Raw genomic sequence first — 27,744 nt, forward strand, 5'->3', positions numbered from 1 at the left:
GGCGTTTCCTACGCGGGGCCCAGCCGGCACTGCGCTGTTCGAGAACTGGGCTTCACTCGGCTCCGTTCCTGGCGGGGTGGGAAGCGGGCCTGGAGGAGCCCATGAAGATGGTGGGAGCATTGAGGCTCAGGGCTGCCCTGCAGGGTGCTGCACGGACATGCTGCTGGGGAGGACACAGGCCTCCCCGCACAGACAGGACCCCGCCAAGGCCAGGGCCCGGGGCAGAGGAGGCCAGGGAGCCGGAGCCGCCGGACGCCAGGCCAAGAGGACGCAGGTGGAACGTTTTGCAAGTGAGGAAGACCAGAGATTGGGGGCCAGTGAGGGCAGGGAGCAGAGGGGGTCTCAGGCTTTGGGGAGGGGCTGTGGCTGGTGGTGGGGGCCCCTGGCTGGTCCCCTCTGTGAAAGCAGGGTGACGGGGCCCAGGGGCGGCCCCGAGGTGGGGGTCCCTGCTGACGATCAAGGGAAGGGGCCAGCTGCCTCGCCTCCTGCTGAAATGATGCCCCCAGGAAGTTCCTGCTGCCACTTGCAGCCGAGCTGTCAGGGCCTCAGCGGGTGTCAAACCCCCAGGCAGGGCCCCCAGGGGAGAACTCCGTCAGGGCCCCAGCGGGCCTGCTGCTGAGCCAGCCCAAGGGCCGCAGTCCTGGGACTTGGGGTGCGGGTTTGGGCTGGAATTAAAGGAATTGGCCTGGCCCCTCCCTGCGCACACCCTCACCAGCTCCCCAACCTCTTGCCAGGAGGCACCCTACTCAGGGACGCACATCCAGAGGTCAGTGTCCCCTCCCCTGATGCCCCAGGGGTCCCGCAGTCCCTTCTGCTGCCTGGGGCCTGGCCAGAAGATGTCTGCACCCCTCTCCTGGAGACCCGTGCAGCCCCACCCCCAAGAAGGAACAAACAAACCCACACGAGCAGACCGTGTCCCAGAGCACTTTTATTCAGGGCAGCAGAGCAGATCGCGGCGTCTCGGGAGGCTCACGCCCGCCGTGGGGAGGGGCGGGGGGCCAGGGCATGCGCTTGTAGGCGGGCCTGGCAGCTCTCCCCTGCTCGGGGGACCGGCTGTCAGGTCCGGAGGAGCAAGGCTGCTGGTGAGCTGCTCCACGCCTGCCCGAAGGCTCAGCGCACACCCGCCGGTGGAGCCGGTCCTGGCGGGAGGGGCCGCCCGCCAGCCTGCTCTTGGAGGGGCGCAGCGAAGCAGGAGTGTGAACCCCCGAGGGGAGGGGCCGCCGCGTGGAGCACAGCGGGCGTCCTCCCGTGGCGAGCAGGCCAGGGGGCAGGGGAGACAGGCGGCAGAGCTGCGCTGGTGGAAGCATGAAGCAGTGGGCGGGTTTCCAGGAATGGCAATAATTCTGGGCTCAGAGCGGCGAGCAGAACAAACGGCGGCTGATCTGAAGTGCTTCTGACAGAATTTGGCATTTTATTAACAAATCTGCATGAGTGAAATCAAGTCCCTCATTGCCTTTCTGCTAATGAAGAGACAGGCATGGCCGTGCCGGCCAGGGCGCTCGGGGCCCCAAGGCCTGTCTCGAGCGTACCTGGGGCTACAGAAGTTGTGGTCACGGCCCCCCACCATCCCACCTCTGCTGGGTAAAGCCAAGCTGTTTCATGGGCCGCGAGCCCCGAAGACCTCAAGTCACAAAGCTAAAATTAAGATAGGAAGCCACGGTTAAGCCATCTTCTCCACTGGATCTCGCCCGTGGAGTACCAGGGGAGGAAGGCCCGGACGGCAGGAGCGGAGGGAAGACCCCCGGTGCTCGGATCCCTGGCCTCCTCTGGGTGTCAGTGACCAGGACTCTTACTACTTCAGGGGCAGTCCCGCTTGCTTGGAAAAGACATGAACATTCAGATCCTTACGAGTCCATCTGACGATAAATTCTAAGGTCAATTTTTATTTCTACAAAAGAAGGCGGTCAAAACAATATAAAACATGTCAAGGAGATTACTGAGCGAGCTTCACATGGAGCCTGACTCCAAGAAGGTGGAGAGTCCGATGGAGGGGGGCCATCCTGTTCCTGGCTGGGGTCGCCGGCGGCCCCGGGCTGGCGCGGCGTCACTGGCGTTAGCGGAGGGTCAGACGAGCTGAGGAAGGGCGGCTGCACTCAGGAGGCGGAGGAGGAGCTCCAAGCCACGTCGGTGGACTCGGCGGCGACAGGCGACCGCCAGCCTGCACGTGGACACGCCAGCACTTGTCCGAAGGGAGACCTGATGTCTTCTGGAGGGGATGCAGGGAGGACCGCCTCCCTGGCGAGGACTTCCTCCCACAGGTGCGCTGTCCTCCGGCCGACCTCCACGGGCCGGCGGTTGGAGGTTCATCCCAGCCGGCCCGCGTCACAGGGGTAACGTCAGCCAGGGTTTTACAGAAGAGCTAGACCTCCCCTTTCCATGGGGTTTGTTTGTTTGTTTGTTTTTGGTTGGGGGTTGGAGTGGAGGTTTGCTTGTTTCTTGGTGTTTTCAAAAGGAGGCTATAAATCAGAGTCAGGAGTCTGCACTGACTCCCACACCAGGCCAGCCAGGGTGGAGCAGAGGGGCCTGGAGGCGGGGCCGCCCCTGCCAGTGGAGGTGGGGCCGGGCCTGGGGGAGGGGGGGGGGGGTGAGAATCAAACAAAATGCAAGAAAGTGGCAGCTGCAAGGGCAGAGAGGAACCACAGCCTCCCCTCCCCCCTTTTTTAAACCTTATGGCCTAAATGTAAATTGATTTTGGATAAATTTGGACAGGAAAAGAAACACCATTTTTTAAAAGTAGGTTGAAGCAGTGATTTTTAAAACAAAGAAAGCAGAACTAGAACATCTTAAATTTTTAATCCTTTCTTTACAGGTTACCTAGACCACTTCTGATTAAGAAAACTGTAGAAAGTTAGTAACTGCCACAAGCAGACGCCAGGCGGTGGCACGCGTCGATTTTCCACAGAGTCCTGCTTTGCGGGATCTCAATGCACTGCTCGGGGTCTCTGCTCACTCTTGCTGGAACCCATCGCGGCAGCGTTTAGTCCACAGGTCGCTTTTCCCCATATTTCTTTGTAAACTCTTCAGCGTTCTTACAGAATTTTTTACGGTCCTTAGAGTACTCTTCAGCTAGGTCGGCCCGGAGCGGGTGCTCGGGCTGGGGGTCGTTCACCAGAGCTATGAGGGACTGGATGACTGCGGAGAGAAGGACAGGGTGCCACGCGTTAGAGGCCCCCACTTGGCACCAGCGCCCCCCAGGCCCCGCGGCACCCGCTCGGCCAAAACGCCAGCCACCAGCAAGCACTCAGCCCACCGCCCCTGACGGAGGGCAGCGGTCAGCACTGCAGCGAAGACCGACCGCGCCGCACAGGACACCGCGTCCTCCTCTCCTCCTGCAGGAAGCCTCCCTGCACTGACACCTGGGGAGGCCAGCGCCCAGCCACTCCCACTCCCATCTCACAGGTGAAGCCTCCCCAGGGCAGGGGCCAGGCAGTGTGCCCAGCACTCTACCTGGCTCAGGCTGCGCGACAGGCCTGCCCGTGTGAGTGGTAAGCCCCCCCGGAAGGGCCGTAGGAGCTCCAGAGTGGCTGAGAAAGGGTCCTCTGACCACCTGTCTGGCCGCCGGGAGGCTTCGGCCCCCAGCAGCACCGGATGTCCGCTCCAGGGTAGAGGCCCTCACACGGCTCAGGGTGGCCTCCACAACGCTCCCGAGGGCAGCCAGGACCTTGACGGGACCTCGCCGGGGGCACGGGGGCACCTGACTCCCGACCCGGCGTCTGCTGCTTCGCTGCGATGCGCTCGCAGAGGCCAGGCTCACAGCGGCCTCGCTCCTGACAGCATCAACCTCACTCACCACCCAGCGCAGCCCACGCTCTGCCGCCAGGTACCTGCCAGAACCAGACTGTGGAGAAAACTGCTTTTATATTTCTTCATCTGGCACCGTTACTGCCAACCCCTGCAGCCTTTCTGTATGATTAAGGTTTGCCTTGTTTCTGGACGTTTCTCCCATTTTTGATGCTTCTTTACTTTCTTTTTAAAAACTGAGATATAATTCACCAGGCCAAGAACTAAACTCTCTAAAAACCGGACAATTCAGCTGCTTTGAGCATCTTCACAAAACCGTGTGACACCACTGTTTACCTCACGAAGGCCTCTGTTGTGCCCACAAGCGCAGCCCCAGCAGTAGCGATCCCGTCCCGGCCCAAGCGCAGCCCCATCAGTGGCGATCCCGTCCCGCCCCCCAGCAGCGACCCCGATGGGCCTCCTTTCCGGCTCCCCTCCCTCCGCCGCGTCTCACCGCCTGCAGCCGTCAGCTGTCTGCTACAGCGCTGCTGGGAACGCAGGGTACCGTGACCCCGAGTGGCCAGCTGAGCAGACAGCCCACGGCCCAGGAGTGATAAAGTGCAGTCGCCCTGAGCCACGAGGTTCGGAGACGCTGTGTAACAGGAGAGTCACAGGGAACAGAGATGTGGGGAAACACTGCTGAAGAAGCGAGGAGGAGGGCCAGGCCTCACCAGGACCTCCCACCACGGAGCAGCGATCCTGCCTGCCACTGTGCAGAGAACAGCACCCTGCGTAAGACGGCAGCTTCCTCTTCACACCCTAAGGCAACAAGTACAACAGAACGCAACGTCTCTTCCGTCACCTGGCTGTTTGAAATAAGCACTCACAACCTGGACAAGTGGAGCGTGCTGTCTGCGTACCAAGACCTCGGCTGAAAACAGGCCCCTAGCTGCCATGGCCGAGCGGGGCCCCTGCCCTGGGCGCCAGGTGAGGGGGGAGACCGGAAACTCTGGTCCGGCCGCCTGAGCAAACGCAGCTGCCGGCGTCCACACAGAGCTGAGTCTGCAGGGAAGGCCAGGCCTGTCCTCACCCGAGGACACGGACCTCGTCTGTGCGCAGACCAAGTGCCGAGTCCCCTGGGGACGCCTCCCTTGACTGAGCTCGGCGCTCAGCTGTGGGAGCCGGTGGACGCCTTTCATGGGGACCTCGTCCACGGAGGTCTGCTGTGGGAAAGGCTTCTAAACCCATCTTCCAACGGTTCCACTGGAAAATGATTGTATCAGCCACCAGAAAAAATAAACATACCTGCAGCCTGTCAAATCCCAGACTCACCCATTCGCTCTAATCTAAAGAGACCTTGTAAGTGGTTCAGGGAATCACTGTTAAGAAAGCCACCAAAAACACCAGGTGAGGACCGCAAAACAGAGCTACAGAACTGAGAACAAAAACCAGGGACCTCCCCGGAACTCCAGCAGCTAAGGCCCTGCCTGCCCCGCAGGGGACGCAGGTTCCATCGCTGGTCGGAGAAGACCGCCATGTGCCTCGGGGCTGCGAAGCCCGTGCGCCTCAGCCACGGAGCCCACGCGCCAGGGCCTGCGCTCTGCAGAGGAGAGGCCGCCGCAGCTGGACGAAGCTTGCAGGCAGCAGCGCAGACGCAGCACAGACAGAAGAGACAGAAGGGAAGTGAACACGGGCCAGAATAAAGCAGCGTCACTCACAGGGGACAGGGGACAAAAGGGGGGTGACCACAGTGCTGACCCAAGTACTTTCCCAGAAACATGAGCGTGCATGGGCACTGGTCCAGAGGCACACGGAGCTCCGGGCCTGCTAAGGCCAGCATGTGCTTCCACGTGGGTACACGGCCTCAAGCCAGGCCACGCCCTCCCACAACGCCCCTCGAGCCCCAGCATCCAGTGGCCTGCCTCGCCCCTCCGGCTCACGCCCTCTCCTTAGTCCACGGGCCCCAGCACCTTCTCTCCCACCTTCCTCCTGAGCCCACATGTGACCCGCTGGGGGACTGCTCCCCCTCTATGAAGCCCCCGGTCCTTCATGAACACTCCCGGTGACAGGGCCGCACCCTGCAGCCTTCTCGCAGGCTGGAGCTGAGTGGCGACGCGTCACGCCCGTGGGACAGCAGGAAGCGGCAGCCTCCAGGTACACGGGGTCAGCGCTTCAGGCCTGCCTGGGCTCCAAGCCCGCTGACATCAAGGGGACGGACGCCTTACCTTGGTCGGTTTTGGTTGCTGGCTTCCAATTTTCAGCACTAATTACCGGCAGACAGACCTGCCCCTTCTCGTCGATGTTCGGGTGGTAGATCTTCGTTTTGAATGTGATCTTCGGTGGTTTGAAGGGGTACTCTGCGGGAAAGTTGATTTCAATTCTGAAGGCCCCTTTGTCATAGGGAGGGTTGTCCTGCAGGGGAGGAGACAGCGTGAGCCTGCAGCTGAGACAGGATGGCTCCAAGGGTTTTACCTCGAAGACACTCCGTTTGATTCAACAGGTTATATCAACTGAAGCCTCATCACCACCAGGGGAATGATAATCAGTATTCTTAGAGCAGGGTGCCTGAGATGGACACCCTGGCCTCTCTACGTTTTTTAAAAAATAGACTTTATTTTCTTTTAGTAGCTGTAGCTTTGCCGCAAAACCGAGAGGAAGATACAGAATTCTTACGCACACACACACACAGCCTCCCCAAGCACCAACACCCCCGCGTTACAAGTGAGGGGCCGAGACATCGTCACCCACAGGCCACACCCCGCAGACAGCCTGTCACGGTGCTGGATGCTGTGAGCCACCTTGTACCCTCTGCCTGAAATCACACAGCGCAGAGCCTTCCAGACCGGCTTCTTTCACTCAGAAAGCGTTTAAAAGGGTCCTCCGTGGCTTGTCAGAGCGCTCCTTTTTGGAGCCCAGGTTTATTCCATTCACCGTCACGGATCACAGCCTTGTCGTGGAGAAAGGGCTTGAGTAACTCAATGAAGCTGAGCCATGCCACGCAGGGCCACACGAGACAGACGGGTCACACGAAGAGTTCTGACTAAAGGTGGTCCACTGGAGAAGGAACAGCAAAATACTCCAGTATTCCTGTCTGGAGAACACCATGGACAGTAAGAAAAGGCAGAAAGCTATGACACTGGAAGATGAGCCCCCAGGTCGGAAGGTGTCCAACATGCTCCTGCGGAGGGCAGCGACTGAGAGCTCCAGAGAGAAGGGGGCGCTGGGGCCAAAGCAGGAACGGCGCTCAGCTGTGGGCGCGTCTGCTGGCGAAAGCGAGCTCTGATGCTGTAAAGAACAAATACTGCATAAGCACTTGGGATGTCAGGTCCGTGAATCGAGGTAAACTGGATGTGGTAAAGCAGGAGATGGCAATTAACTGAATGTTAACCTAATGTTAACATCTCAGGAATCAGTGAACTAAAATGGATGGAATGGGCTTAATTCAGATGATCATTATGTTTACTATTGTGGGTAAGAATCCCAGAGAAGAAATGGACTAGCCCTCCTAGTCAACACTAGTCTGAAACGCAGTACTTGGGTGAGATCTCGAAAATGACAGAATGATCTTGGTTTGTTTCTAAGGCAAACCATTCATTATCACAGTAATCCAAGTCTATGTCCCAACCACTGAGGCTGAAGAAACTGAAATCAAACAGTTCTATCAAGACCTACAAGACCTTCTAGAACTAACACCAAAAAAAGATGTCCTTTTCATCATAGGGGATTGGAATGCAAAAGTAGGAACTCAAGAGATACTCAGAAGGAGACTCTTGAGAGTCCCTTGGGCTGCAAGGGGATCCAACCAGTCCATCCTAAAGGAGATCAGTCCTGGGTGTTCACTGGAAGGACTGAGGCTGAAGCTGAAACTCCCGTGCTCTGGCCACCTGATGCGAAGAGCTGACCCACTGGAAGAGACCCTGATGCTGGGAGGGATTGGGGGCAGGAGGAGAAGGGGACTACAGAGGGTGAGATGGTTGGATGGCGTCACTGGCTCAATGGACATGAGTTTTCATAAACTCCAGGAGTTGGTGATGGACAGGGAGGCCTGGCGTGCTGCAGTCCACGGAGTCGCAAAGAGTCGGACACGACTTAGCGACTGAACAACAACGACAGTTATTCCATTGTCTGGATGCACACCAGTCAGCGTGCTCATGGTCAAGGGACCGCAAGTCTGTGCCCGCTCAAACGGAGGGTCACACTTGCTCTCTAGGACCCAGCCTCCAGAGCTACTAACGTCAGAGAAACGCATGTCTTCGGGAGAGAACGTGGGGTGTGGGCGGGCTCAGGCTTCCTGCATGCACACACCCTGCTGCTGGCATCACCCCTCACCCTGCCGTGGCACCCGGCCCTCACGAGGGTGGCAGCGTGTGCCCCTGGCAGACGCAGCCCGATGCCTCACCCCTCCCCACTTCCGGGTGAGAACGTGTTAAACCTGTAAGGAGTGTCTGGACTGACCGGCAGGCACTGCTGCTCCGGGAGCAGCACCCACTCTGGGAAGCCGTGAGGTCAAGGTCAAGGTCACCAATTGCGTTCTCAAGGCAGAAGAAGCCTTCCTTCTCTCTTAGTCCGGGTGATGCCTGAGCGCAGGGACCCAAGGCATCCCCAGAACTGGCCTCACGTTTGCTAACGGAACGGCTAACCTATCCGTTTCTCCTCTTGACCCTGAGATCATCAACACCAGTGTTCATGTTGTTCTCTTGAACGTGGCCAAGAATGTTCTCCATCAAACAACAGTTTAACGTACCTAGAACACAAGGATTCCAGAACCAGGCTGGAGTCTGTTCCACAGAAAAGAGTGCCCAGCCACCAGCCACAGCATCCGGGGGCGAAGTGAGCAGACGCCTGAGGACCCCATGGCGAGTAGCAGGCAGGATCAACGCACGATCATTCACGTGGAAATAAAACAGGTCCTCGTTTGGAGGGAAAAACTGATCACACAGCTTTTAAAAACGAAATTACAACCGAATAATAACACAGTTTTATCGTGGATAAGGTACATGGACAGATAGTTCTCCAAAATGGATACATAAATGGTCAACAAGCACATGGGAGAGAGACTCATCATCCCCTCAGGAAAAAGTCCACGAAAGCCACAAGAGGGGCTTCCCCGGAGGTTCAGCTCTTGCCAACGGGCTTCCAATGCAGGCGGGTTGATCCCTGGTCAGAGAACTGAGATACCACATTCTGGGTGGCAAGGCCAGAAAATAAACAAAACAAAACCAAAACCCACTTCACACCTGCGAGGAGCGCTGTACAGCAGACAGACAGACGCCGGCGAGCCGGAGTCAGCAGGTGGAGAAGCCGGACGCTTCCGTGCGGCGGTGGGGGTGGCACAGTGCCACCGCTGTGGAAACAGCCTGCACCCGTCAAAGCACCAGACACAGAGCCAACACAGGGCTCTGCAACCCCAGCCCAGGCCGGCACCCTGAGAAGTGAAGACACATTCCACAGGAAACCCCACTCGTGAATGTCCGCAGCTACGCTACTCATGACAGCCAAACCGTGGAGACGATCAAGCGACTCTCACGCGGTGGACGGACCAGTCAACTCTGGAGAGCCATCACGGGGCCACTTGGCGCACGAGAGGGTGGCGTCCAAACACACGCCACCGCAGGGAAGAGGCCAGACATGAGAGGCTGTGGCAGACCAAGCACACGGGGCGCATACAGGAAACAGGAGAGAAATACACAGGGCAGCTCAGTGCCTGGGCGACTGGGGCGACGCTAACGGGAGACCTCCGAGGATAACAAGCCCTTCTACTCTTGTGACAGAGGAGGCACAGCGAAGGCCACTGAACTGCACTCTTTAATGGGTGAGGTGCGTGGTCTCTGCCTCCCAGTGAAACTGCGGAGAGGAAGCAGGCTGACTCAGGAGCAGGGCTCCGACAGAGTGCAGGGCTGTCCCTCCTGGAGAGGCTCAAAGCGCCCGAGGTCGTCCCACGGACAAAGGCGGCTGCTGGCATGTAGTGAACAAGAGAAACAGGCCATGCTACGCAGACAGCCCGCCTGCACACGCCGAAACGCAGCCTGCAGCACACTACGAGAACCAGAGACTCGAGAGTCCACAGACTGCTTGTGTAACACACAGGCCAAGGACAGGAAACGCGGGGACAGATAAAGGACCCTGCCTGAGCCAGAACTCACCGAGACAACAGCCCCGCCCCCATCACAGAGCAGAAGTCACCCCGGGAGGAGCCCCACAGAGGGCAGCAGGCTGTCTAGTCAAGGCCGCCCCGTCTCCAGGCTGGCGTCCACCCAGCTCCCTCACTGTGAACCAGGGCTGAGTCCACATGTTCCGTCCAATACGTGGCCACCAGGCCAGTTCCCACTGTGTACCTGAAACAGGACTCTCCCAAAGGGAGGTGACACCACCCGGGATGCAAAGACTGTGCAAAACAAGAACGCAAACTATTCCACTGATAATCAGGCACACTGCCTCTATGGAGAAGATTCACAGCCACTGGCCACTGCCTGCATCGCTGCCTGAGCTCCATCTCCCGTCAAATCAGATCCTAATCAGGTGCTTCAATCATCCCCAAACCACCCCCACCCAGAAAACTTGTCTTCCACCAAACCTGTCCCTGGCACCAAAAAGGTTGGAGACCACCACAATTCAATATTTGGTAGCTCTGGCCAGGGCACTCAAGCGAGAAAAGGAAATAAAGCATCCCCACTAGAGAGGGAGGTCTGGACCTGGCCTGGTCGTACCCATGGAAGACTCTAAGATGACTCAGACACACACACCGTTAGAAGCAAAAGCAACACACCAACATCACCTGCATTTCTGCACGCTAACAACGATCGACAGCGACCCCAAACAGGAAATGAAGCAAACAGTCCCATTTATAGTTACCACTGAGAAGATGAAAATGTCTAGGGTATGTTTAAGCAAGGTGGCCGTTACGAACTCAATGCTGGTGTCCCCTCGCCCCACCCAGATCCACACACGGACGCCCCCACATCGTGCCGAGAGTAAAGAGGTAATTAAGGTTCAACAGTGTCACGGAGTGGAGTCCTGAGCTCACAGCATCCGTGTCCTAAATGAGGAGAGCTCCTGAGGCTGCCCTGGAGGTCCAGAGGTTAGGACACACTGCTGAGGGTGCAGGTTCAATCACTGGGCAGGGAAAAAAGATCCTGCAGGCAACATGGTCAAAAAAAAAAAAAGAGCGAGCGCACGTGCACCCTTGCTCTCCCCCCAAGCGCTGAGACAAGGAGCCTGAGGACACGGGGGGCCCTGCCAGCCCTTTCCCTGGGACTTCTGGCCTCCAGAGCTGTGAGAAAACTGAATTCTGGGGTTCTGTGTGGCCCAGCCTATGGTTTTGTTTTTACATCCTGAGCTGAAAAATACAGATGTGTGAAGCTTCTACACTGGAGTTTACAAAGCACTGCTGAAAGAAGAGAAAACCTAATTAAATGGAAAAACATCCTGGGTTCATAGACTACAAGACTTACTATAGATGATAATTCTATCATCTATAGTAATACATGATAACAGTAAAGCGATCTGAATATTCACTATGATCCCTATCAAAACCTCGATTTTTTCCCCCCAAATGGAAGACTTCCTTGAAATTCAAAGGAGACCTCAAAGCGTGTTACTGAACCAAGCCCGGTCTGCGTGCTGGTGCTTGGCGCAGCCGGTCTGCTGACTCAGGGCCACGAGAAGGGACGCACAGGAGCCACACGAGCAATCAGGGCAGCGCCAGCTCTAGGCTCAGGAGAGAGAGCGCTGAAACCCAGGGGGGTCCAGGCTATGCCAGCGGCGCGGGTCGGGTCCTCTGCTTGGCGAAGGTGAGGTGACAGGGTGCGGTCACAAGGGTTAAGGTTATTGATCCTTAGGCGCCAGCAGGCCTGGAGGTACCTGCTCACCCCCTCCAAGTAGTTCGTTTCTTCCACTGGGGGTTTTAGGATCTGAAAAACAACTGAGGAAGCGTGCATCAGACACTCGGAGCGAGGGGCCTCAGGGGTCTGGGAGCAGCTACAGCAGGGGACACGGAGGAGGTCTGTTGGCAAGGCCCACGGGGTCCTCCTGCTCAGGTACACAGGCGCCTCCAACCGTCAGAACCAGCTTGAGAAAGATTAACCAGAGAGCTCACGTTTCCTGATTTCAGAAGCTCACTGCAAAGCTACAGTAAGCAGAGCAGTGTCGTCCTGGCACAAGGACAGACACAGACCAACAGGCTGAGCCCAGACGTGAGCCCTCGCAAGCACGCCCCACCACTCCTTCACGCGCGGGGTGGGCACCGCTCACGAGGCGGTGCTGCTGTCCCGGGCGGTAAAGCGAGTCAGCGAGCACACACGACACCACTGCTCTCACAGGTCTTTCCCACACAGCTTGCTACACAGGACTGAGCAGTCGCCTGCACTGTACCGGAAGGTCCTCATCAGGAGTCTAGCTCTATAAATTTCTGACAAGGATGCCAAGATCATTCAGTGGGGGAGAGCAGTCTTTTTGACAAATAGCCCTAAAAAAACTGGATATCCTAATGCAAAAGGGATGAAGTTGGACCTTTATTCCTACACCATTTAAAAAAAAAAAAAGGAAAAAAAAAAAAAAAAAAGGATCAGTGACCTAAGTTTGAGAATTAAGACTGTAAGAATTCTCAGAAGAGAACAAAAGTCAAACCTGCATGACCCTGGGTCTGGCAATAGTTTCTTGAATATGTCACAAGCAGCAAAAGAAAAGACAGATAAAGTGGACTTGATGAACACTAAACATTTTGCGCACCAAAGGACATAATCAAGAGACTGACTGGGAGAAAACATTTGCGAATGACACGTCTGAGGAGAGCTTATTTATTCTTTTTTTTTGATGAGAGTTTAACATAAAGAACTCCTACAACTGAAAGACAAAGAGACAAACAATCCAACTCAAAACGTGTGCAGCAGCTTTATTCAGAATCGCCAAAATCTGGAAGCAATCAAAATGCCCTTCAGGGGTGAATGGACAAATAAACTGTGCGCTCAGGCAATGGACAGCATCTGGTGCTAAAGAGACACGAACTATCCAAATTCACGCAGAAATCTTAACTGCACGTTACTCAGTGAAGGAAGACGACCTGAGCAGCTGTTGTGTGAGTCCAGCTGTAGGACTCTCTCAGGACGGGCAGACTAGGAAGACAGTTTAGAGAAAAGTGCCACCCGCGGCCAGGAGCCGGGTGTGGGGGGGGGCTGAGGCAGGGAGACGACCCTGTGCGTGCGATGCCCCCACGGCCGACGTGCGGCACCACACGCTGTGCACACACACAGGACGCGGAGCGCTGAGCGGGACCCTCGTACACAACGCCCTCCAGGTGACCAGGGCGTGCCGACTTGCAAGCCTCGGGTACGGCTGCGAGACACTGGCTAATGTCTAGAATGGTTGTAACAGAACGCCGTGAGACACTAGCTGACTTCTACCAAAATGGTGTAACAAAACTGCTGTGAGAAGCTAGCCGACATCTACTACAATGGCCATGAGATGCTAGCTGACATCTAACAGAATGTGATAACATACAAAAATGGGCAGGGGGGGGATCACCATGGGTAAGGGGGGATCACTGTGGGTAAGGGGGATCACCGTGGGTAAGGGGGGGATCACCGTGGGTAAGGGGGGGATCACTGTAAGGGGGATCACCGGAGGTAAGGGGGATCACAGTGGGTAAGGGGGGATCACCGTGGGTAAGGGGGGATCACCGTGGGTAAGGGGGATCACCGTGGGTAAGGGGGGATCACCGTGGGTAAGGGGGGATCACCGTGGGTAAGGGGGGATCACTGTAAGGGGGATCACCGTAGGTAAGGGGGATCACTGTGGGTAAGGGGGGATCACTGTAAGGGGGATCACCGTGGGTAAGGGGGGAATCACTGTAAGGGGGATCACTGTGGGTAAGGGGGATCACCGTGGGTAAGGGGGGATCACTGTAAGGGGGATCACTGTGGGTAAGGGGGATCACTGTGGGTAAGGGGAGGATGCAGAAGTACAAGAAAGCCTGTCCTCTGGTGGTGGGGCTGTAACAGGTGCAGCCACTGTTGGAATCAGCATGGCAGCCCCTCAAAGAGCTGAACCCAGAGCTGCCACGTGACCCAGCCACTCCGCGTGTTTCCCCAAAGCCCTGAAGACGGAGACTCAAGCAGACAGCTGCACACCAACGTCACAACAGCAGCACCACACGGCCAAAGAGGCAAACGACCCTCCTGTCCACCAGCGGAGGATGAATGGACACAAGCTTCGGTACACGTGTGGCAGAGCTGATTCCACAATAGTCTTATGATAAGCTCATCCATAAAAGTGATGTTCTTGTACAGGGTACAAAACAGCTGAACCTTCAAAAAATTCTGCTAACTGAAATAAGCCAGATAAAAAAAAAGCAAATTTTACACAACTCATTTATATAAACTATCAAACTCACAGACACAGAAAGCAGATTAGAAAGTACCAGGGTTCGGGGCTGGAAAGCGCAGCATTACTAATTCATGGCTGGAGAATTTATTTCAGTATGGATTCTGGAAATACAGTGATGATGGCTGCAGAACAACCTGACTGTAATTAATGTCACTGGATTGTACAATTAAAGACTAAACTGACAAACTATGTTACATGAATTTTATCACAATAAAAAAACTGATGAAGCAAAATCGACTGATTTTTTAAAAGAGAAACTTTAAGCATTTCCCTGATGATGCAGCGGTTAAGACTCTGCCTGCCAGTGCAGGAGACATGGGTTCAATCCGTGGTCCAGGAAGATCCACACGCCGCAGAGCGACTAGGCTCAGGCGCCACAACAATGTGGGGCTTCCCTGCTGACTCGGCGATGAGGAGCTCACCTGCCAAGGCAGGAGACGTGGGTTCAATCCTTGGGCTGGGAAGATCCCTAGAGGAGGCAACGGCGAACCGCCCCAGCATCCGAGCAAGGCGGTGGGTGCAGCTCCGGCCGTGGCCCCAGTCTCCACGCTCCGCTGCCCCAGGGGGAAGGCCGGACCACCGGGACCCCACCCAGTGCTCAACGAGGCATCAACCCCACCCCCACCCCCAGCCCCAGCTCTGCCAGCACAGCCCTGGGAACGCCTGCTGGACTGCCACCGATGCTCGGAACCACCGCTGAGCTCCTGGGGTAGACGGCCCAGCCTGACCACTCAAACCCTCCCCGGCCGTTCCCAGCACTTTTCACAGGGCCCACACCTGAGCTGTTGCCCGACCCCATCAGTAGAGGACAAACCCCGCGAGCGGCGGTGGCAGCCCCCTTCTACTTGGCACCTGACGGGTCCCCAGAGTGGGCAGCCTGGGCACAGCCAGGCTGGACACCGCCATCTAGTTTTCAGCGTGCGCTGACACTACATGGCGTCTCTCTACTGAGGTTTCCAAATGATCACAAAACTGAACTGCAAGTCCAGGGCGCTGTCAAGCTCCAGGGGTCTGTGCAGAAGCATGGCCCACAACCAGGGCCAAGAGGGCGGCATCTCTGGTCAGCATGGTCCCCGGCTGGCTCAGGCACAGCGGCCCCTCTGCCCGCAAGGAGAGATTTCATGTGCGGGGATGAGGATGGGAGGCAGGAAGAACAAGGAGGCAGGCGGCATTCGTCCGAGGGTCCCTGGTTCAGAGCCCATGGGGACATGGGAAGGCACATGGCGTCCCAGCGAGGCCGCCTCCAGCAAGGAGGCCGAACAGAGGCTGAGACTCCACCCCCACACCCAGCAAGGACGCGGGGCCGATGCTGAAGAGGCAGGGCTGCATGCTCAGTGGTTCCGTCCTGTTCGACTCTCGAGACCCCATGGACTGCAGCCCGCCAGGCTCCTCTGTCCGTGGAACTTCCCAGGCAAGAATACTGGAGTGGGTTGCCATTCCCTTCCCCAGGGGATCTTCCAGACCAGGGATCACACCTGCGTCTCCTACACTGCCAAGCAGGTACTTCACTGCTAAGCCCCTGGGGAACAGAAGCAGGGTCCCCGGGACAAAGAACAGAGCAACAGGAAGGCGGGAGGCTGGACAAGCTGAGGGCGCGCGCAGAACGGGACTGGGGGCCTCGGGGCCGTGGCCGGACCGCCCCGGCGGGCGCTGTGGGGAGCCAGGGTCCCGCTGGAGGCCCTGTGGGATGTGCCTCTGAAGGTGGGAGCAAGGAAGGGCCGCAGAGAAGGAACGCTGAACCCAGAGGGCGGGGAGGCCACAGGAAGCCGCGGTGCAGAGCCTGCGCGTGCTCAGAGGAGGCCTGGGCGGCAGGGAGCTGGACGTGGGGCAGAGCCGGGGCGGGAGCCCAGGGACACCGGGAGCGTGGGAGGGGGCCTGGGAGGAAGCTGGGACGCGGGCGCATGACGGCCAGAGACACGGGCAGCCAGGCGGGAGCGCAGAGAGAGGACACGGCGGGATCCCAGGCCCAAGTGGAGGAGGCGGCGGCTGGTCTGCACTGGGTGTGTGGTCTGGACACACGGCCTTTCCGGGCCTGGGAGGCGGGGACCCTGAACGCCAGGAGACCAGGGCCGGGGGGCGCCTGTCGGCCCTGTGCCCAGCCCCATCCGGGGCTGCTGGAGGGGAGGTGTCCAGTACTCACGGGAACAATGAGCCCTTGCCAAGTCAGCAAATTAGCTTCATCGACCTGGATGTTACGGAAGTTTTTCATCCCACACTTGCGGATCTCTTCAAGCTCCTGTTGGTTGACAAAGCACAGAGGGGTGTCACATGGGGGAAGGCACCACGGGTTACCCCTCCTGACTCCCTCAAACTAGGCCGAGCGCTGATGACACCACGAGGCGTTTCACAGCGCGGCTGCACTGCCCTGGCCTGGGAGGGACACCCGGAGCGGCGGCCCCGACCCACTCCCCAGCCCAAGATGCCCCACCTCGGTGAAGCCCAGCCCCGGGGGACCCCCTCCCTGCGGGCTGTGCCCGAGCGAGGGCCGGCGTGGACCCAGGCAGCGCTGCCTGCGTGCTCGGGGGAGGGGGCGGGACAAGGCGCCAACAAGCCCAGGGCTGCGGCTTCTCCCTCCACATGGCACGCAGCTGGGGCGCCAGGGCCCAGGCACGGCGGGGGAGCTCCTCGAGCCCGGCCTCCTCGGTGGCCCGCAAGGGCAGGGCCCAGGCGCGAGCCGGGTCAGGGCTGGTGGGGATGCAGTCGTGCAAACACCATTCCATCCTGGCGATCGATCATAGGGCCCTGTCCCAACTCTGGCCGAGTACTGAACCGTCTGGCACTTGGTTCTGCCCTGGGCACTGGCCTGACTGCCCCCGTCGACCCCAGGCGACTCGAGTGACCACCCAACAGGCGTCACTGCCCAAGGCAGCCACCGCCCGCCCACCCGCCCACGTCCCCACCAGCCCCGACCCAGCTCGCACCCACCACGGAGCAGCCTCGTCTGCAAGGCCACAGCCAGGCCTGCCTCCTCCGCGGGGCCCGTGGGACGGCGCCCGTGGCCCTGGCAGCCCCTCCGAGCCAGACCCCCTCCTCAGCACCGCACACGCCCATCGCAGGCCAGTGCACCGGGCACCCTGGGGATCCGCAGCAGGACAGGGGGAGGAGCCAGCTCAGGGGTCTGGGGCGACGGCGTGCCCGGCGTGGTCAGGATGGCGGAGCACAAGAACACACAGAGGAGACAGTGGGGACCCTGACAGACCGCACGACCTGCCAGCTGGTCCTCGAGTCACAGGAAAGGCTCCCTGGGGCCCAGGGCCTGGGGAGACTCGGGGGGAAGGGACTCTCCCGCGCAGCCCGCTCTTGCCCGCTCCCCACGCAAAGCTCGCGCAGAGCAGTGCAGACGCCGGCAACCAGGAGCCCAGGTCACGCGCACCTGCTCAGCCACCAGGCTCGTGACGGAGGGAAGCAGGGGCCAGGGAGGCCTTTTCCAGGCGCTCAGCTCTGCTCGAGACACTGCGGGCTCAGCGAGGGACAGGAAACGCCACGTCCCTTAAGGGTGCATCCTGCCGAGCTGAGCAAAAGTTTAAACCAAGTGAGGGGCTTCCCTGGCAGCCGAGTGGTTAAGACGCTGCACTTTCACTGCCAAGGGCCGAGGTTCAATCCCCGGTCAGAGAGCAAAGACCCCACAGAGCAGGCAGCCGAGAAACAGGAGACGATGACGCGGACGACGGGGGTGGGTGCAGGGAGCTTTAAAGGGACCCGCACGCGCGCCTCACAGCTTCAGAGACCCCCGCACTCACCACGTGAGGTACGGGAAACACACACAAGCAGGTGAGGGTGGGCCGCCATCGTCGCACAGCCGCGAACCAGCCCTGCTTGAGCAGGAGAAGCGGGCACAGGGCTGGCGTCCAGCTCCGGCATCGAGACACATGGGCGTGGGACAGGCGCCCCCCCCCTCATCCGGGAGGAGACGGCGAGGCTGGGGCCTGCAAGGTGCGGCCTCGGGAAAGCGGAGCACGCTTCCGGGTGAAGCCCAGTCACCCCGCTGTCAAGTCAAGCTCAGCAAAGATGAGGAGGCAAGCGCCTTTGCATCATTCTAACCAATGAAAAGGGGGCATGAGGCAGAAGGGAGAGATAACGAGACAAACCAGCCGGCCGGCCCGCCCAGCACCTCCAGGGAACACGGCCAGCCTGGGGTTTCTCAACAGGGTGGTGGCCACACCCTGCCCACCAGAGGCCAGCCCGCGACACCGCCCGCCCGGCCCCCACTGCTGAGAGCTATGGACACGCTCGCGCCAGCGTGCTCGCAGAAAGTCCCGAGTTGCACAAGACCACGGCGCACCCGGAAGGCCAGTCACACCTCCACCCAGGACAAGCCAAGGCCGCTGGCTCAAGGCGCCAGAGAAGAGACGGGGTCGCCTCAAGGCCTGGCAGCCCCACCAGAGCAGCCGCAGCCCGTGACCGAGGACAGGGAACGGGTAGGGAGTGACCACAGGAGACCACACCATTCAGAGCTGGGACTTCGGACAACGGTGGGAGCAGGACCCCGCCTGCGAAGGAAAGCCAGGGGCCTGACTTGGGGTGGAGTCAGGAGAGCAGAGCGCAGGGTCCACCGAGGTCTGCCTCGGCCCTGCTGGGTGAGGAGCAACCAGGGCCAGATGTCGAGAGGCCCCCGGGGCAGGGGCGGGGCCTTCCTGGGCAGCAGGGCAGAGGGCTGCACCCCACGGGGCCCCGAGGGGACCGCTGCCCAGCGGAGTCTCTGTGCAGACAGCCTCTGCCCGGCCAGGCGCATAGCTCACCACCTCCCCATTCACCCTCACCCGGGACAGCCTGCCTGAGGGCCACCCCACCTTCCCACAGGGAAGGGCCTGAGGCCCGGACCGCCGCAGGCCTTCCAGTGCTGGAAGCGAGCTTCCCAGGCAGAGGCCTCGCCCGTTGGGCAGCACACAGCACAACAGGACCCGCCAGGGTTCCGAGCGCGCTTGCGGAGGGCGGTGCCAGCCGGGACGCACCCCACTGATCTGCATTCTCCACCCTAACCCTCCCGACAGAGAGGCGTGCCCCCCCCCCCACCACTGTATACAGAACAGCACCGGGACATCCAAGCAGCAGGCGGGCAGAGGACCGCGGCGCGCACTGTCGGGTCTAGAGGAGAGCTACAGAGACACCGGGGTTTCACTCCCCTCCGCAAGTTCGACGCGTGTCCAGACACCAACACACACAATCTGTTGCATGTAATGACGAGGACGTGATGTGTGTTGGTGTCGAGAGCTCTGGTGAGCCTTCAACCAGGGCTCAAGAGGACTTCAATGAGAGACAGGCATTTAGAGTCGTTATGCAAAGCTTTCACAAGTGACCCGATCCGATTCAAAATACGACACAGGATGGGGCCTGCCCACAGCACGTCGCACTCCCCTCCCGGGCGCCCCAACGCGGGCAGAGCAGGCGGGACGCCAGGTAGGATGCGGGCCTCTGTGCGGGGGCTCACGTCCACCTGCCCAAGAAGAGCCGCGTCTGGAGCCTCTCAACCCCCGTGGAGGCAGGCAGGTGGGAGGGTTTGCTAACGCAGAGGCTGGGGAGGCCCGGCCACACACAGACCTTGTGCAGGACAAGGCCTGGATGAGAGCCCGCGCTGGAGCCTCCGGCCTGGGGACAGCCCGTCACAGGGCTGTGGGCGGGGGCAACGGGGGCCCCCCTGCCCCGGTCAGGACCGTGAGGGGCTAGCAGCTGGGGAATGGAACCTTCCAGTACTCACAGAAGACCCACTCGGGTTCCAAGACGACATAAGCAGGGACACACAGGGCCTGCGCCAGAGCCATCCCTATGAGGCAGGGCACCCAGCGAGGGTCTGTCGTGCCAGCAACGTTCCAAGAACCCTCCCGTCCAGGCTGAAGGAAACAGGCAAGCGGAGCCTGGCGTTCGAGGGGAAGGCACAGGAGGCCTGTCCAGCACCAGCGCCCTGTGGGATGGCCATCACCCGGAAGGGCTCCCTGCCTCTGCCGGATGGGATCAAAGGGGCCGACTGGGACAGAAAGGCACTTTCCCAGCCGGCACACCGACCGGGAAATGCCCCCCCATGGTGACGGTACCGTAACTCAGTGCACTGGAAACTCCAGCGCCAGGCTTCAGAGCCCCAGGACGCGCATCTCCAATCTCAGGGACTGCTCACCAAGGAGGCAGGACCACCCCCCAGCGAGCGGATGGCACCATGCCAGCTACGTCACACTCAGTTACTGCCACAGACGCCACACTCAGCACCAGTCCAGACTCTGGGAGCTGGTTCCACCAACCCTTTGGAGAAATCAGGACCCCAGAGCTCAGGCAGGACACGGATGAGCCGGAGGCAGACAGAGAGCTGACCCAGGTCCGGCGCCAGACCACAACGCACTGACCGGGGAGCAGACACAGCGGGGGCGCTGGGGGAAAGCTAAGGCAGCCCCAGGACACGCGTCTGCCTCTCACCTGCGCAGCAGCGGGCCTGGCAGCCCAGGACGGGCTGGGTGTGAACACGCGGTGGGTCATCTGGGGGGTGCTCTCCTGTGCGGAGCTTCCCAGCAACTGCCACAGCCGGGTGGGCATGTGTGGACGTCTACCAGCCGTCTCAGGATGGGCTCAGAGGCCGTCGGATGCCAGCCTGAGAGTGTGGGTGCCCCTGCGCGACAGGGCCACCGGCACGAGCACCAGCTCTGACGCCAGTCACGGCTCCAGCCGCGCGCACACACCGGGCTGGGCCGTCCTACAGCGTCTCAGTCCTTTGCCGAGCTCGCTGGTGAGAAGCAGCAACAAGGCTCGGCAAGACGGTGGAGCATGGAAGACTCCAACCAGACACAGGCCAAGAGCGGTTCAAACAGCACAACCCACCGCCCCCGACCCAGAGGAAGCCTCCTCTCCGTTCCATCCCTCCTCAAGAGCCCACGGCTCAGCGTGAGCAGCGAGAGCCCGGCTGGCTCCGCCCACGGGTGCCCACCCATGGGCTCCTACCCGGCCTTGGCCTCCCACCTGCTGGGGCCCCACAGCTCTGGAGGCTGGAGATGGTGGCCAGGGCTGGGGAGGAGACCAGAAGCTCAGGGTCCTTGCCAGGACCGCCCTCCCAGCTCAGCGGCCTCACTGGCCCTTGCACTCAGGGCAGAAAGAGGAAACACCCAGGGGAGTCTGAGAGACCCATTTTGAACTCGAGAGCTGCATAATTCTGCTGCAAAAAGTAAACATCTTTAAACAAAGATGATCGCATGACTATCTCAGGAAACCTCTCATTAACCTAGCCCTAATGGACAGTTGACCTCAACAGACAGGAGGGCGGGTGTGCGGGGAGGGGGTCATCCTGTCTTCTGGGCCCCAACCCATGACCCCACGGGCAGCACCCCCTCCACAGCCCCCCCAGGCCGCTGTCTTCACACCCGCGCTGACACCCACACCGAAATCGTGCCGGGCGCGCCTCTGCAATCTTGCTATTCAATAACTCACTGGGTCTTCACACAGGTGACGTCACCCGCACCCAGACGGGTCCAGCAACTCACCTGGGCTCCCTAAGCTGACATGCGGCGGCCCAGGACACACTCCAGAACCAAGCTCGGGACCGCCCCGCAGTGGCCTCCGCCCAGCAGCTCCCCTCTCGGGGCCGAGGGCCGGGCTCACATGAGCCCTAGGACGACCAGGCTGGGCAGGACACACAAGCAGGCAAAGCCCGTGCCAGCAAGCGCCCGCTTCTGGACGCAGCGCCGGGGCTGGCAGGACCTCAGCTGAAAGGCACAGCGTCTCTGACAGCCTTCCTGAGACCCACCCTCACAGCACTGACAGGAGCTGGTTCCGCCAGCAGCCCAGCGGGGGGGGGGGGGGGGGGTGCGCCTACGACCACGGGTAACCCCAGCCAGTGCCCAGCATTCCAGGAAGCGCTGCACAGGCGTTGTCCCTCTTGCCCAGGGAGGTCAGCGGCACGAGGCCGGGCCCCTCTGTCTGCTCTGAAGCATGGAAGCTCCTCACCACCAATGGCCAGAGCAAGTTCGGGCCTCCTCCTGCCCTGCTCCCCACTCCTCAGCAAGTGGGCGTCCGGGATCTCTGCTCTAGGCTGGGCCACCCTGTCCTCCAGCTCCTGAGAGCACAGCCTAGAGGGGGACCCCCCACCCTGTCCTGCGGAGCTGAGCCTCTGAGAACCAGGAGTCACCCTGGTGCAGAGAGACCAGCTATGCTGGCCTTGCGCTCACAGGCCCCGGGGAGTCCAGGACAGGTGGGCAGGGACGATGGGCTGCTGAGCCCGCCCTGGAAGGAAGACGCCAGGAATGGGTGCAGCTCCTGGGAGCGGCATGAGCGCATCTCTCCGCGTGCGGCCAGTCAGGGCCGGCGTGGGACCGAGGCAGCGGGGAACGGGGAGCAGAAAGGGCCCACTGAGCAGTCCCAAGCAGGCGTGCGCCACGGCCAGGGGAGAAGAAAGGGGCCGCGGAGAAGCCCGGCGGGGAAGGGACATAGAGGCCCGCTTCAGCAGCAGCTGGCCAGGGGCCCCTCGCAGGACGAAGGGGCGAGGCGGGGGCCTCAGGTCCCTCCTCGGCGCCAGGGCAGACAGGCGGCCCGTTAGCTAAGGGCAGACGGGCCCAGGCACAGGGGTGCAGAGCAGGAGGGAGGGGGTCCACAAACCATCGCAAGGAGACCTCTCTCTCGAGGTGGGGGGACAACAGACACAGAGTCCAGGCCAGGGGGGATGGCGTCGTGGTTCTCCAAGCTTTAATTCCCAAGTTACTGTTGTGTCAAAGAAGACAGAAGTACCTCTTGAACATTCAGTGATCCTTTCCAAGAATGAGAACACTCCAGTGACCTAGCATAATAAAACGGAAATCAACAGCCTCTTAATTAAGAGCTGTGACAAGATGAGAAGAGATACGAGCACCTCGAGACAAGTGTCTTTGTTCTCATGTGCACCCCAAGAAAAGGTCCCAGCACTGCGGCAACAGCACACTCTCCGGGCGGGGCCTGTCCCACCTACCTCTCCGTGGAGGAGCGTTTAGAGAATGTCAGTAAGGGAGGCTGAAACAGTCCCGACGCACTGCGAGGCACGAGTGTAGGGGAAAAAACGCAGCTTCTTCCCCGAGTCCCCAGAACCCGGGGATTCAGAACACGAACACTGGCATGACACCACCGGGAAAACTCCCCTCCCACACTCCCCCCACCCCCAGACGCACTAACCTCGGCGAGCTACGCCTGCCCTCAAGAGCACGTGAGCTCCCCGCTCAGCACCCTCCAGGGCCTGCGCTGTCGTGAGCAGCGCCCCACTCGCTCCCCCGTGGTGACGGACAGAGGGCGCGCCAGCCTGCCGCTGGGGCTGAGCAGGAGTCAAACAGCACCTCGGAGTCCCTCCCGACAAGTCAGCGTAATAGTAACTAGTGGAAAGCCACCCCGCTCACATCTACACATTTCCCCCACTGAGAAAAGCCCTTCTGGGAAGACACCCAGCTGGAGGGCCGTGGGGGAGAGGCGCGCTGCACTTGAGAGGCTAAAAAGAAAGGCAGACTGCCGCCAGTCTCCCTCAGCCACACCTACAGGTTTCAGTTTTGTAGCCATTTCCCCTCCTGACTGAAGCAGTGGTAACAATCTGGCAGCTGCCATCTACACGGAATTAGCCGCTTGCAAATTAAAATGTACTTAATGTTTTATTGACACTGGAATTCCTAAAAACGGTCCTGAAAAAAAGGCCAATCCTTTCGGCAATTGCTTTTTAAACTAAAGACTTCATCACATTCACTTTGCCTAAAATAACTTCCTGGCCTGACATATGCAAATTGCTCTACTTTTAATAATGCATTTTACATTATCTGCAGACAGTCCGCCGTTAAAAGAAAATCTCTGACTCCAAGTGTCTCAGAAAATGGTCTCTGAGGAAATGTGAAGCTCTTTAAGACGTAATCCATTTGACTATTCAACACCTGTTTACTTTTCACCACCGGAAATCCCTTTTATTATCCAACCTGTGTATTGATTGACCTGATTCGGTACCTTTTTTTTTTTTTAAACTAGGCCGAAACACTGACTCTCAGTCAATGATTAGCATCTTGTAAGGAGCATCTGCTACTGAACTGAAAGAATCTCTAGCCACTAGTCAAGAATCCAACATGCTCCTCCGCACTCCTTGCAGTAAGAAGGGAGACTGGGGAGGGGCATGGAAGGTGGGATTCGGAGCCAGGGAGATGCAGCGTCTCTCCCTGGACAGCCTGCTAAGCTTCACAGCTACCTCACTGCTAAAGTGAAGATGATGACACACGGACTTCACGAGTTATTGAAAAGATAAGAAAAAACTCACACAAATGACTTAGTACTCAATAAGTACTTCGTACATGTTACGTATTTCTTCTTTCCTAAGCTCTAATTTTTACAATACAAGAGTAATTGAAAAGCCATTTAACTCCCTTCTCAGACCCCTGGGAGCCCCAAACTGGGTCAACTAACCTAGACTAAGGGATACCAGGATGAATTAGGTCAAGATCCCAGCCCTTGAGGAACTGAGAACACAGGAGGAAAGGCAAGCCCAACACAGCTGCAACTATGACAAGCACTCAGAGAGAAACGCACAAAGTGCTGTGGTCACACGAAGGAGGAAACTACTCCCTCTGCGGGGACGGGGGCAAGGCCGCAGGGCTGAACCCAGGACTTCCCTGGAGAGAAGGCCAGGCAAGGGGAAGGCTGCCTTTCTCGGGGAGATCAAACGGCACGTGCAAAGGACGCCTAAGGGCCGGGGGCTGTGGAGTCAGACTGGGCAGATCACAGCTCACTCCCTCCCCAGCTAGGAAACTAGAGCAAGCCAGAGACTCCCCGCATCCCATTCTCTCACCTACCAACTGGGAATAACAGGGAGGATTACACACAAGCGTCAAAGTGAGGCAGAGAGCAGCGCAAAGTCAAAGCTAAGCAGACAGGCAGCCACGGTGATGAGGTGCAAGAGTGGTGGGGAAACCCAGGGCCTGCAGCGGCACACAGGGAGTCCTGCGCCACATAACCTGGCAGGCTGCACGGGAGGGAGTGTGGGGAAGAAAAGGTGCCCACACACACGACGGAGCCCGAGCTGCCCTCCAGAAACGACCACGACACTGTCAGTCACCTGCGTGTGTGCTCACTCAGTCTGCCAACTCTCCTAACTCCACGCACTGTAGCCTACCAGACTCCTCTGTCCATGGAATTTTCCAGGCAAGAGGGCTGGAGCAAGTTGCCATTTCGCCCTCCAGGGGATCTTCCCCACCCAGGGATCGAACCTTCATCTCCTGCATCGGCAAGAGGATACTCCAATAAAAAAAAAAAAGTAGTGGGAACCAAGAAGCAGGAGGTGTGGCCGAGTGGACTGGTTTTCCAGAGGTCACAGGGTCTGGCGTGTGGGGAAGCCGGGATTAATGTCCCAGGACAATAAAATCACAGGCTTAGGACTGGAAGGGGTTGGAGTGAAAGGATTAACTATGTGCTTCAGAAAGAAAAAGAACTCCGGTGGCCCAGAAGGCAAGTCAGAGAAGGCGAGAACTCAGGGGGGCACCCTGAGAGGTGAGGCCTGATTGATTCAAAGTCATCTCAGCAAGAGCAGAGATGGAGGCACGAACATCAAGACGCCTTTCCAGAAAAGTAACATCCGAAAGCCATCAAGGAGCGCTAGCCTTTGCGGGAAGGAGTGCAGGGAAACAACCCAGTATCGGTCCTCCCATCCGGATGACTGTGTGGACGGGCGAGTCGTGGACAAGAGAAGAGAGAACAAGGCTGGACTCCGCTGACCGTCCTTTTGAGCCCACTTCCAATCGAGTCTTAGGAAGTTCAACGTCGTCTCTAGCCCTTAGTGGACAAAAAGAAGGAAACGCTCCCGAGGAGCCAGGGCCCGGGGCGGGGTGCCGGGACTCCCAAGCTCCGCGTCTGGCTCGCCGCAGCACGACTCTGCCCGGGAAGAGCCCGAAGCCCTCCACGGTTGCTCAGTAAGCCGGCTCCCGGGCCCTGCTCGTTTCCGGTCCGGTGCAGCACCTCCACCGGCAGGGCTACCCGAGGCGAGCTCGGGCTCCGGGGCGCGGGGTGGGGGGGGGAGACGGCCGGTGGTTCCGCACCCGGGCGGCCAGCGACCGAGAGGGCGCCCCACCGCCCTCGAGACAGAGTGGTGGGTTCTTTTTGTAAACTTTGGCCGGGTCCGACTCCCACCGCCATCCCCGCCCCCAAGACGGCACACTTGGCTCCAGCAGGGTCCGGGGCGCGGAGGGCGAGGACCGGGGGGCGCGGGGAGACCCGGCCGCAGAGACAGGCCCGCCGGCCCGCCGGGCGCCCGCGCCGCCCCGGCCTAACTTTCGCCCCCCGCCCCGAGCCCGGCGCGCCGCGGCCCAGGGCGGGGCGGCCCCGCGGGCTCGCCGCTCGGGCCCCCTGGGAGTCGCCGCCTCAGCCCGGGAGCCGCCGCGGCCGCCGCCCGAAGAGAGAAAGCTCGCGGAGCCGGGCGGGGCGGCGCGGCCTGGCGCTCCCGCCCGGGGCTGAGGCCTAGCGGCCCCGTTAGCCCCCTCGGCTCGCGGCCCGGGGCGGCGGCCCCACGCAGAGCGGGGGGCGGCGGGCGGCGGCCCGAGGGGCCCGGGCGGCCGCGGGAGGCCCGGCCGCCGCCGCTGCTCGCCAGCCCGCCGGCCGGCCGGCGCCGGAGAATAGCCTTTACCTTCATCAGCCTCCTGCTGGCCGCCATCTTGGCTCTGGTGCTGCTGCTGGCCCAGAATGCATCGCGGCGGCCGGCGCCGGAGCCCCCGCACTTCCTGGAGCGGGGGAGGGGCGGCGGCGCGCGCGCGCGGCCGCGGCGCCTACTGTGCGCGGGCACGGCGCGGGCGCGGGCGGGGACCCTGCCCGTCCCTCCCCCCACCCCCACCGCGGGAGCCGGGGGCGGCGGCGCTAGCAGACAGGGTGGAATCAGGCGCTGGCACACAGTAGGTGCACAGCGGTGCCGGCCGCAGGAGGTGTGCAGAAGGACCGGGATTCTTTCAGACACCGGCTCAGTGCCTCTGCGATGGGGAAGGGGTTGTGCAGGACCTACTTCCCACGGGGGCGGGTGGGGCGGGAGCCTCGCTGAGCAAACAGCGTTAAGTAACACTCTTGGGAAACAGAGAGAGGGTGGAGGCCAAGTGTTTACCCCCCTCCCCCCGCCCCAAGCAACACAGGGACCCGAAGGGTGGAAAGGAGCGACTCTGAGGTTGGAAGGGGGACGCCAGGGTCAGATCAGATGCCTGGGTCTAACGAGAGTTTTCTGGCTGGAGGACGGAGGATGAGGTAGGGACCGGGAAGGAGGGAAGTCATCCAGGCAGAGGTGATGGCAGTTGGGACCCCAGCGGCAGTGCAGGCCACGCCCAGGGTGCGTCGGGGATCACTGAGGCCCGGAAAGGAGCCCTTCTCCAGCTCGGTGGGTGTCCCACGAGCAGAGGAAAAGGGCCCTGAGAGCCCCGGCTTCACACCGGGAGGGAGATGGGAGAAAGCAGACCCTTTGCCTCCCCCCAGGGCTGGCGCGCAGTGGGTGCTCCTGCACCTTTGGCCAGCATGGGACTTCCCTGTGGTCCAGTGGTTAAGACTCTGCACTCCACTGCAGCTTGGATGGGTTGGATCCCTGGTTGGAGAACCAAGATCCCATGTGCAGCAACTAAGACTTTGTATGCCAAATGGAAAATGGAAGATGTCGTGGTGGGCTTCGACTAAGACCCAGAGCAGTCAAACACAGAAATATTTCTTAAAAGGAGT

The 27,744-nt window shown here is 59.9% G+C and overlaps 1 protein-coding gene across 2 annotated transcripts; it reads right to left on the reverse strand.

Annotated features, from left to right (window-relative positions):
• Window positions 1–1,857: 1,857 nt before the first annotated feature.
• On the reverse strand, window positions 1,858–26,785 carry UBE2L3 (ubiquitin conjugating enzyme E2 L3). 2 transcript variants are annotated; one of them, XM_070475718.1, is made up of 4 exons: window positions 26,681–26,785; window positions 16,241–16,336; window positions 5,946–6,132; window positions 1,858–3,132 (listed from the first exon to the last, which is right to left on the reverse strand). In XM_070475718.1, exons 1-4 carry the CDS (start codon window positions 26,705–26,707, stop codon window positions 2,978–2,980), a joined length of 465 nt encoding a protein of 154 aa, XP_070331819.1. In that variant the 5' UTR covers window positions 26,708–26,785; the 3' UTR covers window positions 1,858–2,977. The 2 variants fall into 2 exon arrangements, with proteins under 2 accessions (XP_070331819.1, XP_070331820.1); XM_070475719.1 differs by lacking the exon at window positions 16,241–16,336 and having other exon boundaries at window positions 26,681–26,755.
• Window positions 26,786–27,744: the final 959 nt, after the last annotated feature.

The sequence above is a fragment of the Odocoileus virginianus genome, chromosome 12 (genome assembly GCF_023699985.2).
Source record: "Odocoileus virginianus isolate 20LAN1187 ecotype Illinois chromosome 12, Ovbor_1.2, whole genome shotgun sequence".
Classification (NCBI taxonomy): domain Eukaryota; kingdom Metazoa; phylum Chordata; class Mammalia; order Artiodactyla; family Cervidae; genus Odocoileus; species Odocoileus virginianus.

Bases quoted from the DNA above. Each gene is read 5' to 3' on its own strand.
- UBE2L3 (XM_070475718.1), bottom strand. From the start codon at position 26,707: ATGGCGGCCAGCAGGAGGCTGATGAAG. The intron at 6,133-16,240 runs GTGAGTACTGGA...CCTCCCCTGCAG, and splicing joins GGCAAGGGCTCATTGTTCCC to GACAACCCTCCCTATGACAA. The intron at 3,133-5,945 runs GTAAGGCGTCCG...TTCTCTCCGCAG, and splicing joins AGCAACCAAAACCGACCAAG to TCATCCAGTCCCTCATAGCT.